We start from the raw sequence: 15,766 nt of genomic DNA on the forward strand, positions 1-15,766 counted from the left end.
CATTCGTTTAGATAATATCACCAACTTTAACACCTATGTGTTCTTTTGTCCTGTTGTTTATGACATCTTTTGATGATCTGCTTCTATCACTGCTTTTGCCTACAACCACACCACCCCCCACTTCTCTCTCTCTCTCTCTCCCTTCCCCTCCCCACACACAAACACCTTAAACCAGCTTACATTTCAACTCTTTCTTGGACTCGAACTCAAGTTCTGTCAAAGGGTCATGAGGACTCGAAACGTCAACTCTTCTCCGCCGATGCTGCCAGACCTGCTGAGTTTTTCCAGGTAATTCTGTTCTTGTTTTGGATTTCCAGCATCCGCAGTTTTTTTGTTTTTAATTCTTTATCTCTACAGACGCTATTTTCCCCAAAGAGTTCCATTAAATTTGTCAAGCATGACAAATCTATGTTCAGTTTCTGATTATCACTTATCTTTCTAGTCTACAAACTTAGCTTTGTTTAAAATAGCACAACATTCAGAACCAACTGTAATTCTACAGAAAACACTACAGTTTACTTGCTCAGTATTTGACAAAGTAACATGATCTTCTCTGTAAAATCTTGAACTGATATCAATTATTTGGTTCTTTCAAGGAAGGTCTCAATAACGATAGGTTTTTTTTTAGTAAATGCATAATGGTAGATGTGGTGCCCAGTGTAGTTCTAAGTCATTAAGATCAAAAGAGATAAAGTTAAATATGATAAGTCAGCCAGGGCAACAGTTTGAATGTTACAAGTGGCCACGGCATTCGAGCCAATATGGAAGGGATGGAGGAGAACTGTCTCCACTCTTAAGCAAGCAGAAATATGGTTTTTGAAGGAAATATTTATTGTGCATCAAGATCATTTTTATTTTGTTCTTTAGCATGGATATATTTCCTTTCACAGTAAAGCAAGCTCAATTGCTTGCAGAACATACAGCATATAACAAGTTTTTCCTTTCCAACAAAGACACTCAAAGAAACACTCCAACAAAGTAAACAAAAGCTTAATGTAGTAGTAGCCATGCTTTAGTATTACTATATTAACATGCAGGACATAACCAACCAACCACCAATTTGAATCATTGCAACTTTACACAGACATGTAAAGTTTACTGTTCAGAAAAGACAACTTATGGTTGAAATAAAGTCAGCACTATTCCTGTGGACACTTTAGCAACACAGCTGCTAACATACATAATGCAAAAAGGTTCTTGCAGCTTCTCATCTCATAATTCACTTGTAGGTACAATATCTAAATTCTTAAAATACCAACATTCCATAACTTCTGGAAACTGTACACTCCGTATTGTGTATTCATTAAAGAAACAATGCATCTAAGTTATGCCGATTCTATAAGCAATGATGCACATAAGTACCCTCAGAAACAAACACAAAATGGTGAAATCCGCATGTATTATTATGGAACATAGACTTGACTATAGTAATTCCACCGCTTCCATTCGGATTCTGCCCTGCACACGTAAATTATAAAACTCTGTACTAACACAACAAACAATAAAGCTCTGTACTAAAACAACGAACTTAAGATTGTGCTTTATAACAAATTAACTACAACTATCGCTCAACACTGTGATCTATCGCACTGTAAAGAGTGTGATCCCTTGGAGTTATTGAGCTTCACAATTTCTTCTTCCCAGTGGCAACATCATCTGTCAGTGGTTTTAAAAGGCTTGGGCCTGGTTATGATTTATATACAGTTTCAGGTAACTAAAAGCATCAGAAGTTGGGAGCATCATCTTTTTCGTTTGACCCCAGTTCCTCCACTCCTCTCTTCCTTTCTCCCAGGAAAAAATTGCATTCAACATAAAACATAGACAAATTGCATTCCTGACAAATGCACGTGGGCTAGGGTTGCTTTAAATACAACATCGTTTCGACCTGTCGAGTAAAGGGGTTCACACAAGATTGCATAAGTCGCCCACCACAAAGTGTGACAGAGCTGATCACTCTCCACAGTCACTAGTGTACTTACGAGGCATCCAAATCTATAGCAAAGGAAGACACCGCAGCGCTCCGGAAGACTGCCACTGCAACAGAGAAGAGGGACAAAAAAAAACACATCTAATCAAAGGCACTTAAGGAAGCTAATGAATTGTTATGTTTTTGAATATCCCCCTCTTTAACCTAAAGGTATGTAGCAGTTCGGGATGGGGGGTGTGGGGAAGCACGAAACGCCCCGCGGTGCTCACCTCCACACAGCAGCAGCACAAGATGCGCCGCCCCATTCGCTGCCATTTTGCTTGTGTGAAGAGGCTGAGCCCGACAGCACTGCGCACGCGCGCTCACTCCACCGCGCTCTCGCTGTCATGGAGACGAGGCCTAGTGCCGAGGGCGGCTCCAAGCAGATTGGCAACTTCCTCCCCCCACCCCACCCCTCCCGCCCCTCTGCAATTTTATACAGCTTGCCGTTAGGGTTGCCAACTTTACGGCATTGGCCCGGAGTCTTACAGGAATTGAAGATCAATCTCCAGGACACTGCAGGACAAGCTTAAGTTAGGACATGGAAACAGACCATTTGGCCTAAATTGTCCATAGCAATATTTACCTTCCACAAGAGCAAATACTTTTAATCACATTTTACTCATCCTGCTCTCTGATCTCTACAACTTCTTTTCCTTCAATTCACCAATTGAATGTTAATGAAATTTCTACCTCAACCACTAATCCTGCAAATAAATTCAACATTCTTGAAAATTAGTTACTTATGCTTTCTGTACTAAAATTCTTTAATGCAATATTTTATCCATGGCCCCTCGTTCTTGATCTCTCAAACCACCAACCTTGGAAACTGGCAAAAGCTGACCAGCAACTTCAAACAGCTGATACAACCCCAAAACAACTTTGTATTTGAGGAATGAATGTTGGCCAGGATGTTAGAAGAATTGCTTGCTCTTCTTTGACTACTACAATACAGCATTCCTTCAGTTGTTCACTGAAATGTCAGCCTCAATTATGTCTTCAAGTCTGTGGTGAGACTTGAATCCACAATCTAACCCAAATGTGTGGGTACAACCAACTAAGCAAACTAAATAGAGATCAGCGAAGACAAGGCTTACATAATTTAATTTGGGTATTCAACATTGTTGTATACTTGATAGTGTATTCCATAATTTTTACTACTGGAAAAAACCCAACGTTCAGCAGTGGTGAATTTAAAATTCGTTGAATAGAAGATGTTAGTGCAAAAGGCAAGAGATTTATCTTAGCAAGGGACTGAAAGGTTACCCCAGCACAGTTGAATTGTTGATATTTTATTTGATGTATCTGGCACTTTGGAAATTACTGTGCCTTTTAAAGCAGAAAATATTTTTTCCTGGAAGATTACAAATATCAAATATGAAAATAAAGTACAAAAACAGAAAAAGCTGGAAAAACTCAGCAGGTCTAACAGCATCTCTTGAGAGAAAGACAGTGTCAACGTTTCGAGTCCATATGACTTCTTCAAATAACGTAGCTTTAGGAACTTCAGTCAAACTTTGCAAAGTACAGTGAATCTAATCTCAGATATATCATACTAATTGTAAACTAAAACCTTATAATGATCCTGAACAACAATGCATTATATATTAACAAGACAAAGCTGACTCACTGTGGCATCTGTCCCAGAACCCATAGCAGCCCAGTGGCAGGTGTGGGATTACATGTAATGAGGCTGTGCTAATTTACCTATTTTAAATAAACAACTTTTATTTTTAAGCAGCTGCATGAAGGATAAGAGTACATCAATAATTGAAACAAAATCTTAGAATTGAGTTCTCATAATGGGTCACTTCTAAACAGGTGCCCGTCTTTTCCTTTTTTAGATGTTAATCATACTGCTACACATGTCAAAACAACTTCTGACACCTGAGGTTAGAAATTACTTGTAGAGAATAGCAGATGAATATTTAATATAACTGTTAAATATGACATTCCGATCTCTGCAATTGTGAGAGAGGATTCACCAATTTAAAATAAATGAAATAAAATGAAATGAAATAAAATAAAATAAATGCCTTCCATTAAAATAGCAGAAAGGAGTCATTTGAACATGTTAAGCATTTGTCTGCCTTTATTAGCAACAGTATTTTCTGGTTTATATCCCTATTTTGACTCAGTGAAAAAGTGTTATTTTCTTGTATGGGAAATAATTTCAAAAATAGCTGATAATATCAGACATAATTTTTCAAACAATAAAATATAATTTTGAGGGGTAAGAGGGGTTGAATCCTGTCCTCAAGTGAACCTTGTTGGTTGTTTCCAATTGATTAATGTTTTGATGATTATTAATGACATACCTCACAGTTTGCCATGGATGTTGACCACTCTTATGTGGCTTTTCCCATGATTTCCAAAGGCATTCAATAAGGTTCCACAGTCCAGACATGTGACCTTTAGTAATGGAATTCGAGGCAACTTAATTGACATGGGGAGGGAATTGATTATAAGGTAAGAGACAGAGAGTAGGAACAATGAATATATATTGTAATTGTCGAGATGTGACTTGTAGTGTCCCCCAAGGGATGTAGGCCGGTGGCTCAGCTTTTCACTATATTTATTAATGACTCAGATGAAGGAAAAAGAGATCCTTACTTCCAAGTTTGCTGACAATACTAAGTTAGGTGGTACAGTAAGTAGTGTAGATGGGAACAGAAAATTGTAAAGGGACATTGATCGATTAAGTGAGTGAGCAAAGCTATGGCAAATGTGAAAGTGTGAGGTCACTTAGGTTAGACCTAAGAAAGGTATTTTTCTAAATGGTGAGAAGCTAGGAACAGTGGAGGAGCAGAATGATTTAGGGTGGATAGATGTAAATAATAGTCAAAATAACAAATAGAATGTTTTAGAATGCTTTATCTCAACAGAACTCAAATGTAAATAGAATGGCTGTTATACTACAGTTGTAAAAAGCTCTGGTGAAACTGCACCTGAGTACTGCAATCAGCCCTGGGCATTGCACTTCAGGAAGGATACAGTGGTCCTGGCCAGGGAAGTATAGATTTGGCAGAATGATACTGGGCCTAGAAGGGTTTAATTAAGAGAACAGGTTGCATAGACTAGGCTTATATTCTTTTGAGTATATAAAATTAAAGGATGATCTAATTCACTGTCTAAGATGATTAAAGGATTTGATAGGTTCGGTAAAGAGAAACTATTTTAAAACTGAGATTGATAGATTTTTGTCACACAATGGTATTAACTGATATAGAACCAAGGCAAGTCAATAGTGTTGAGATACAGATCAGCCATTATCTAATTGAATGGAAGAACATGCTTAAGAGATTGAATTGCTTATATTCCTGGTTGCTGTACTAAGGACCTCCAGCACTGCGAGGTGCGTAAACAAATTGGCCACAAAATGCTTTCAAAGATACCCAAGGTCAAGTATTACAATTAACTTAAAAATGGATGCATGGTCCACATCACATAACACAGTTGTTAACTGTAGCAAGATGCTAAATTTGGGAATCTTAGTGTAAATTTTAAAATAAAATAAAAATCACCACACTCCAATATAACTGTATCTTATTTCCTTGGCAATTCATACTCAAATAAAGCTAGGAAGTGTATTCACAGCAGGAATAACTTCCTTATGACAAGAAAGCATCTGGAACTATTCTCGAAGATAAACTTTCACATTGGGCATGCTCTCCAAAGTTCCCTTGAGAAAAGTTATTTTTTTAAAGCTGCCTTTAACAGCCTCCTTATATACAACTTCCTTGGGGACAAGCAAAACAGTAAAGAAACACCTGTAATTGGAATTTTCAGAAGCCATTAAATTATCTGAAAACATTTCTCTCTCAAGTTCATATGCTACTAGCAGTGGGAAAGAGTAACATTTGATTGATTGAGTCTACAGGTTTCAGTCCCACCATCCAACCAATCTAGCAATCTCCGATTCCAATGAAGAGCTGACAAAATGCTGAAAAGTTGACACGAGTTAAATAATTGACAGTTTAACTGCCCAACAACCCCATTCCAATCGCTTACTCACCCGTTCCTCATTCATATCCTATGTCCTGCTCAAGCCCTGCCACTCCTAAGTTTTTCCCCTGGAAAATACTAACCCACAAATCAGATTTAAATATCACCTTGGCACTGACTGGATTGCTCTATAGAGGCCTGGTATGGAGTCATTGGGCCAAATGGCCTCCTCCCTTGCTGTTAATGACTCCCAAGAGCTTTCACGTAATAAATGTTCCAAGAGGCTTCACAAGGATGTAAGGGAGGATGCAGGGACGGGGGTGCTGTAATGGCTCTGTGGCGCTATTGAAATACAGAAGTTGCATTTGAATGATATAATCTGTTGTAATTTTAACTCAGAATTCGGGAAACCCCACCCTATTTTGGACCTGCCAGTGAAACCTGGTGTAGTGAGTGTGTGCGTTACTAAAACTAGATAAAAAAGGGGCCCTTGGATATTTTAGCCTGGATTGAGTGCTGTTTAGTTTGCAAAGAGATGCTCCAGTATATTTTTTTGGCCTATCATCCTCAGTGAGCTTTAACTGCCTATTTTTATAACTATATCCTGGATGGAGGAACTTGGGGCAGGTGCAGCTGCAACAGAAACTCAGCAGCCTTAATAATTACCAGTAAGTAGGCCTCTCAGAAGACAATAGATGAGGCAGGCTATTTGTGGAAGGCCATACCTGTCAAAGTATAACCTTTTTGGAATTAACACTACTGGATCCTTTAAGTCTGTAACAGGGAACATCGGGCAAATCTTACAATCTGCAGTCCACTACTGTGTTAAGAAGATACCAGATTTGTCTTGGAAGACCTGTGAATCACCTTCGCCATTGAACACATCAGTCAACAGGGCCAAGAGAGTTTGAGATTTTTTAGCAGTGGCTGTCTTCCCTAGCATGTCATCAACTGCACATGTGTTGCCATCAGGGCACAGGAACAGCAACAAGTGACATATGTAAATAGGAAAGGATATCCCTCCATCAGTGTACATATAGTGGCTAGTCATGCAAGTCTGTGGAAAATACCCAGGGTAACAATGCATTTCCTGCAACAGCCTACCATCACACTAATACTTGACCCTGTGAGGAATGTTACAGGGGGGCTGCTGGGGTACAAGGGAATCCCCTACAGAAATAAAAATAGAAAATACTCAACAGGTCAGGCAGCATCCGTGAAGAGGGAAACCAAGTTAACATTACAGGTCCTCGCCTCTTTTGTATGAATTCTGAGTACTATCAGCATTTTCTGTTTATATAGCAGATTCCTAGCATCTGCGGTATTTTGCTTTTGTTATCCCCTTCAGACATGGTTAATGGCACCTGCGCAACCCTACTATACTCCAGCCACACGGTTATAACTAAAGCTAGGGGATCACCAAGATCGTTTTATAATACACCACAAATATGCTGAAGTAGATCTTCAAGGTTCTCAATGGGTTGTTGGGAGGAGGGGTTTGATGGTCCCTACAATTTGTCCTGGAGAGTCTCCTGCAACTTAATGGCCTACTACATGCTACATAATCTTGCATTACAGAGATGTCTGCATTTGAATTGAGCAGAGCAACAGCAGGAACCAGAGTGAAACAAAAAGCACAAACTAGGGGGGACCTGCTCATTACCTTGCAGAATGAAATATGAAGGATCGGCTCACTTCTCAGCAATTTCTCTGAGATACCCTCAAAACTTAAGACAAAGTACTTCTGCTTATCATTCCTTGATACATTGTTGACTATGCCCTTAATCCTGCATAAATAAAACTGAAACTACTCAACCAACTTCAATAGCAATGACATACCAAAGAAGGGCTCAGAAGCTGCTATTAAACAACACTCCAGCCAAAAGTGATCAAGGTGATTGATGGCAAACACAATAATTGCCTTTCATTCAATTCTCAGGGCGGACACAGAAATAAGTAAGGTTGGGATGGGGAAGGGGAATATGCATGGAGAACAGTACAAGGAAATGATCAGAGAATATCACAGTCATAAAGTTAACGAGGGGAGTAGAGAGGCCACATGAGCTCACAACATTGAGGGGTAACTGTGCATGTGGGTAGGGGAGTTTATGGAGATTTAGGGAAGAAAGATGTGTAGTAAATGCAGAGGAGAGAGAGCAACGAGTTGAGACAAAGGTTGAAGTCACAGGACAAGAAGTCATTCAGTGTAGAAGCCAAGGGAGGAAAGCAGAGAAGTTAAAAAACTGGAGTGATATTTGGGTGGTTGATAAAGAACGAGAATTTTAAATGAGATGTGTGAAGGATGGAACAAGATGAGATGCTCAATGAAGAAGTTACCAGAGGAATAGGGAGACAGACAAGGTGTGATTTAGGGATAGGGGTGACTCCACCACTGCAACAGTTTGGGCTGGAATTTTTTGGGTAGCAGTTTCCTGCCCCGCCATTCGAAGATTTAGTGGGGAAGAGCATTAATTGACCAGAGACGAGACTTCCGACCCTCACTTGACTGGAAGTTCTGCCACGGAGAGCAGCCTTCCAATATGATTTGCTGCAGTGGCAGGACTGGGATGACAACCAGTCCCCAAGTCTCAGAGTCCAAGACCAAGTAAGAGTAGGGGTGGGGTCCCACAGCATGGTGGGGAGTGAGGCCCCGGTGACTTGGGAAAGGGAGCAGTGGGGGTTTGATGAAGAGGCCAAGTTAGGAGGGAGCACCTGCAGACATTGAGCACGGTGCCTAATGTGGAAAGGGGCCCTTGCTAGGTTATCCATGCTTATCTTGTATTGTAATTTGCAAAGCACATTACAAACTCAGTAATTCTGCTGCACAGTAGGGTGGGATAGTTGTATTTGTTGTCACAAGTAGATGTTCCTTGTCATTTCTCACAGGCTGCCTGTTTAATTAGCCCCACTCTCAGGTCCTTCCTTGGAATTCCTGACTGACTATCTCACTACCAGTCTGAGTTTGGTGTTCATAACCTGTTCTGTAACTATATTCAGATACTTAATATCATTGTAGATCTTCCAGGGCATTGCTCATATTTACCTATTAAATTAAATCAGCATGACTTTGTGAAGTGTGGGTTACACTGACCAGTAAAAGGAATTTGAGGAGGTCACTACCATGGCGGAGAGGAAGTGTCTATAGATACTGTTTATTTGAACTTCCAAAGGCATTTTATAAGGTTCTGCACAGGAGATTATTGTAAAAAATGAGAGTACATGGCATTGAAGATAATCATGTGACATGGGTTGGTAATTGTTTGGGAGATAGAAGACAGGGTGTTGGAATAAAGATATTTTTTTCTGATTGGCAGGATGTGACAAGTAATCTGTATTGGGACCTCAGCAATGAGGGAGATGAAGGAACAAAGAGCGATATATCCAAGTTTGCTGATGGCACTAAGACAAGTGGTGTAATTAGGTGGAAGTGGAAAATTGCAAAGGAACATTGATAGATTGGGAGGGCAAAGGTGTGGCAGATGAGGTTCAATGTTGGGTAGTGCAAAGACATCCACTTTGGTCCTAAGGAAGATAGATCAGAAAATTTTCAAAATGGTGAGAAATGGGAACTGATAGACAGGTCAATAAATAATTTAATAAACTAATGAAATGTTAGTTCTCATCTCAGAATGACTTGGATACGAGTGATTGGAAGGTAAGCCACAATTTTACAATGCTCTGGTTTAGACGACATCTGGAGTATTGCATTCAGTTTTGGGAACTGCATCTCAGGAAAGATATATTGTTCCTGGAGGGGATATAGCATAGATTCACAAGAATGATACTAGGGATTAGAGAATTAAATGATAAGGACATGTTGCATAGACTAAGCTTGTATTCCCTTGAGTTTTGAAGCTTAAGGGCTGATCTAGTTGAGGTGTTTAAAATTTAATCATGATATGTTATGTTAGATTAGATAGGGATAAATTATTTCCTCCAGAACGATGGGCATGTTCTTAAAATTAGATTTAGACTGTTCAGGTGTGATGTCAGGAATCACTTCATCACCTCACCAAAAAGCTGTTTTTTTTTCAAGGTTAATTGAAAACTTTAAAAATTAGAGTGATAGATTTATATTAATTAGGTTATTGTGAGATATGAAAGCAAGGTGGAGGTAGATTGAATTGAGGTACAGACCAGCCATGATCTAAATGAACAGCGGTACAGGCTCAAGGAGCTGAATGGACTACTCCTACTACTTCGTAAATTTATCAAGGGATATGGATCAAAGATGGTAATTTGACATACTGGTCAGCCATAACCTGAATGGTGAAATATGCCCAAGGGGCTGAATGGCCTACTACCATTGTTGTAAATATATACAACTACTTAACATCAATGTCAGAATGCAAAAAATCCCATTGCTGCCCATCGCCCTTGCTCCATGTTCTCTGATGCATGATCACATGGAAACCTGTTATTGCATTCTAACACAGTAAATCATTGTACTCTATGTGAAGCCCAATGGTTTGCCAAACATAATTTCGTGAAGGTGTGGCCCCTTTAACTTAGTGGTCAAACTGTGACATCACAATGCAAGTCTCCCTCACAATTTGTATCACAGTGATATCAGACATCGCAATGCATTTGTAAACTGGTTAAATTTGAGATAGTAGGCCGCATTATCAGTTTACTTAAAGAAAATGGAGCAGTGACTGACAGCATTAACTGGCTGATCCATCTAGGTGGGATAGAAAATCTGAATAAGTTTATTTTGGGAAGGGAGCATGATCAATGATTATGTCCTCAAATGGTGGATTCAATGAAACATTGAAAAGTTTGTCTCAATATGGTTTTCTTGTAATGTAATTTGTGAAGGACATTACAAACTCAGTAATACTGCTGCACAGGAGGGTTGAATAATTCTATTTGTTCTAATGAGTAAATCTTCCATGTCATTTCACGCAGGTAGTCGGATGCCTTGGAGTCTCTGACTGACTGCCTCAATGTCAGGAAGATATAATAATTCTCATAATGTTATTGGAATTTATTGTAAAATAGTGGTATCTGTGTGGGGGTGTGTGTGTGTGTGTGTGTGTGACTTAATTGGATTAAAGGCAGCTGGTCTGAAGGCTTTGATGTGGTAGAAGATGAGCTAGGTTTGAAATGTTAAGTAGGTAAACATAGGTGTCAAGGGAACATTTACATTTTTTAATTAAACCAGACTAGGTTGTTTTCAAAGGAGGGGTGAAATGTGTCACCTAACCAGGTGAAGTTCAGAAACGGTGTTTATTTTCCCCAAAGGTTACTGGTAAACCTTAGTACTATGAGAAATTTTTATTATCAGAAAGGTAAAGTCCAAAGACATAGTGAAACAATGGGAATTTGCATTCAAAGGTGAAAACATGTATAAAGGAGTGAACGCTGTGTGTAAGGGTAGGCATTTTAGGATCTAACAAATGTGAAAACCCTTCAGCATCTATGCCTCAAGCCGCTGTCTATAAGGAATGGAAGTTAAGGAAACTCACTTTGAATTCGACTGATTCAGGGTATTAAAATCTATGTATCTTATTGTTGCCTTAACGAAAGTGTAACTAAGAGTCAGATTAATTAGGGGATTTAGAAATTATTATAGTAGTAATTTGTAGACATATGTATGTGCTTAAAATCATTTCTCTTATTAATAAATGTTTTATCTAGTTTTGTAAAAACATATAAAGCTTGGTGGTCTTATTACTGCTGAATTCAAAGCCTGCATCTTAAAACATACAAATTGGAAAAATAGTAGTGGCAGTAGTCTCAAGTTTCCCTCTGGGATTTGAACATCTCAGCATTTGCCATCACTGTGCCATAATATAGTTGGGGAGTCTTTGTAAGACATATTTGAAATTCTTTGATTGGTTTCGAGTTGGTGAATCTCAAGGTTACGAGTACGAGAAGCGCTTTGAATTCGGGAGCTGGTGTGAGGTTTTTTTTGAAGTAGTGAGAACTTGTGGAGGAACAGTGGGTTCAAACAGTAAGACAAGCAGCAGAGATAGTTGATGATTATGAGTTAGTTCATAGAGCTGTACATTTTTCTTGTCACCCTTTTAAATCAGAAAAGGATTGAAAGCAGGAAGGTGAAAGGAATTTGGGTAGTCAGGGATGAGAAGGAGTAGGCAGAAATTAACATGAAGTTTTTTCTCAGAATAAAAAGGAAGTTGCCGAGGATAGAAGTGATAATCGAAAATTGAGGTGTTTTCATTGTAATAAAGTTGGACATACAAAATCTGTGTGCTGGAAATTGCAGGGAAAATCTGTTGGAATTACAGGGGCGCTGAAAAGCTCTAGAAGTAAAAGTACTGTGGGTTCTGAGGTTCAGGCACTGGAAAAAACAGTGGTTTGTGTACAGATATAACAGGGAGAATAAATGATAGGTAAAGAAGTGGGAATGTGTTCACAATTTACCCGAGAGAACTCGGAGAAGCAGGTTGCAGAAATATTTAGAGATTTTGTGTGTGAAGGGAAAGTCTTTTCATGTGTACAGGTTGGAGTAGGTAAAGATGTTACAATTTTAAGAGACACCAAGGCTAGTCAATCCTTAATGTCGTGGGATAAGGACTTTTGTTTTTCAGAGGGAGTATTGCAAGAACAGGTGATAAAATGTGGGGCTCATGGAAATGCTAAACCTATTCCATTGTGGAAGGTAAATTTAAAGAGTAAATGGAAAACAGGTGAGGTGATTATTGGAGTAGTGGAAAAAATGCTCATTGCATGAGTTCAATTTATTCTGGGTAATGATATAGCTGGAACACAAACGTGGGTGCTGCCTATGATAGTTGAGCAGCCTGTAGAAGTGTTTTCAACAGAAGTGTTGCAGAGAGAGCATCCTGGATTGTTTCCAGGTTGTGTGATAAGGAGATCACAGACTCATAGGCTGAAACAAGAAGAACAGGAAGTTCAAAAGCAGGGAGAAGGTGTGGAAATCCAATTAGCTGACACTGTGTTTGATAATATTATTCAGGAAGAAAGACTGGAAGACAATTCAGCTGATGGTTTTAACTCAAGGGGGTACGTGGAGTTACAGAAAAAGGATTTGCAAATACGACACATATATCAGACAGCTTACTCAGAAACAGAGGCAAAATGTATTCCAGAATGTTATTACCTTAAGGATAATGTTTTAATGAGAAAATGGAGGTCTTATCATGTTTCAGCAAATGAAAGCTGGAGGGAGGTATACCAGATTGTACTTCCATTTGGATATAGAAATGAGATTCTAAGGATGGCTCATGAAATTCCAATGGGGGACATTTAGGAATTAGAAAGACACAGGCGAAGATACAACAACATTTTTATTGGCTTGGATTGTATAGGGATGTAGTCAAATTCTGTAGAACATGTCACACATGTCAGGTGATAGGGAAACCACAAGCAGTGATTAAGCCGACACCTTTAATTCCAATTCCAGCATTTGAAGAACCTTTTTACTAGGGTCATGATTGATTGTGTAGAATCCCTCCCTAAGATCAAAAGTGGAAATCAGCACTTACTGACAATAATGGAAGTGTCTACCAAGTTCCCTGAAGCAATACCTTTGAGAAATATTACAATAAAGAAAATTGTGAAAGAATTGACTAATTTCTTTTGCAAAATATGGTTTATTTAAAGAAATACCATCAGATCAAAGTTCAAATTTCATGTCACAACTGTTTAAGGAAGTAATGAACAGTCTGGGGATAAAACAATTTAAGTCAACAGCTTATCAGCCTGAGTCACAAGGGACTTTAGAAAGATGGCATCAAACTCTAAAAACTATGATGAGAGCATATAGCCAGAATTATCTACAGGATTGGGATGGGGGAATTCCATTCTTGTTATTTGCTATTATGGACACTCCAAATGCATCTAATGGTTTTAGTCCTTTTGAGCTAGTTTATGGTCATGAGGTGAGAGGAACACTGAGGTTGATTCATGAAAAATTGGTGAGTCAAAATTCAGAAACTATTCTCCTGGATTATGTATCAAACTTCAGAAAGAGATCAAACAGAGCATGTGAATTGGCTAGGGAACATTTAAAGACATCACAGCAAGTGATGAACATGAAAGTAGACAGGAAAGCTACAGCTCATAGTTTTGGTGCCGGGGAGAAAGTGCTAGTTCTGTTACCAGTACTGGGTGACTCATTAAAGGCAAGGTTTAGTGGGCCTTACAGGATTGAAAAGAAGCTGAGTGAAGTGAATTATTTCATAAATGCTCCAGGTAGAAGAAAGAAGCAGAGGGTGTGTCATGTAAATATGCTTAAAAAGTACTTTGATAGGGAAGACGACCAAAAGAGAGGTTTTAGTGGTGGTAGATCAGGAGAAAGAAATAGAAATATAGGATTCTGAAATTGATTTTCCTCTAGTCAAATTGGATAATGAGGAATTACTTGTAAATTTAAATGTAATATCGTGTTACCTTCCAGACAAGTGTCAAAGTGATTTGGAAAAGCTATTGCAGTCACACAAAGGTATTTGTGGAAATAAGGTGCGAAGGACAAATTTAGCTATACATGATGTGTCTGTAGAAGTTTCATCTTCACCAAGGCAACATCCTTATAGATTAAATCTGGCAAAGTTATCACAAGTACAGAGAAAAATGGAATTCATGCTTCAAAATGATATCATTGAGTCTAGTTGCAGTAACTAGAGTTTGCCTATTGTGCTGGTACCAAAACTAGATGGAACACAAAGGCTGTGTGTGGACTATCAAAAGGTGAATGCAGTGACAAAAACAAATTCATACCCTATTCCGCAGTTGGTGGAATCCATTGAGAAAGTTTATCACAAAGATTGATTTGCTGAGAGGATATTGGCAAGTACCATTATTGGAGAGAGCAAAGGAGACATCTGTCAGCTTTTGTGATGCAAGATAGACTATCAGTTTAAAGTCATGCCATTTAGTATGAAAAATGCACCTGCAACATTTCAAAGACTGACAAAGTAGTTACAGGTCTGTTATTGTATTCTAGAGTAGGAAATCATTGTACCCTAAATGAAGCCCAAGGGTTTACCAAACACAATTTCATCAAGATGTGACCCCTTTACCTGATGGGTCAAACCATGACATCACAATGCAAGTCTCTCCCTCACAATGCATATCACAGTGATATCAGACATCACAATACTTGTGAATTGGGTAAATTTGAAGCAGGAGGCTGCACTGTCTGACTTAACTGGCTGATCAAAGAGTGAATGTGGTCAGCTCGATAATCTGAATAAGTTTACTCTGGGCAGTGAATGTGAGCAATGGTAAAATCAACCAGTGGATTCAGTGGAAGGTTGCGGATATTGAAAGGTTTGTCTCAACATGGTTATCTCGTACTGTAATTTGTGAAGGGCATTACATACTGCTGCATAGTATGGTGGAATCATTATATTTGTTGTCATAAGTAACACTTCCTTGTCATTGCTCACAGGTAGTTAGGTGCCCTGGAGTCTGATTTCTGATGATTAATCTGCTCCACCATCAGGTCCCTCCTTGGAGTACCTGACTGACCATTTCACCGCCAGTCTGTGAGTTTGATGTTCATACCCTGTTCTATAACTATATTTAGACACTTAACATCATTAATAGACCTTACAGGGCATTTCTCATTGGTAAGCAAATTAAGTCAGCATGGCTTTGTGAAGGGAGATCGCATATACTAATCTAGTAATTTGAAAGAAATTGGAGGTCACCAACATGGTGGATAAGGAGTGTCTATAGTTGTCTATTTGGACTTCCAGAGGCATTTTATAAGGTTCCCACAGGAGATTATATTAAAAAAGAAAGTACATGGAACAGGAGGGAACCTTGTGTCATGGGTTGGTAATTTGTTTCAGAAGATAGGAAACAAAGTGTTGGGATAAAGAGAATTTTCTGTGATTGACAGCATGTGACAATTGGTGTTCC

At 38.9% G+C, this 15,766-nt stretch overlaps 1 protein-coding gene across 1 annotated transcript in view; it reads right to left on the reverse strand.

Moving 5' to 3' along the window:
* The window catches only part of LOC121278666 (protein disulfide-isomerase TMX3-like), a 141,173-nt gene extending 138,895 nt beyond the window's left edge, over nt 1–2,278 (reverse strand). Inside the window, exons 1-2 of the mRNA XM_041188978.1 lie at nt 2,197–2,278; nt 1,980–2,034 (exon numbers count right to left, since the gene is read on the reverse strand). Coding sequence (XP_041044912.1) covers nt 1,980–2,034; nt 2,197–2,242 — 101 coding nt within the window. The 5' untranslated portion in view covers nt 2,243–2,278. The remainder of the gene's footprint in view (nt 1–1,979; nt 2,035–2,196) is intronic.
* Nucleotides 2,279–15,766: the final 13,488 nt, after the last annotated feature.

The sequence above is a fragment of the Carcharodon carcharias genome, chromosome 6 (assembly GCF_017639515.1).
Source record: "Carcharodon carcharias isolate sCarCar2 chromosome 6, sCarCar2.pri, whole genome shotgun sequence".
Classification (NCBI taxonomy): Eukaryota; Metazoa; Chordata; class Chondrichthyes; order Lamniformes; family Lamnidae; genus Carcharodon; species Carcharodon carcharias.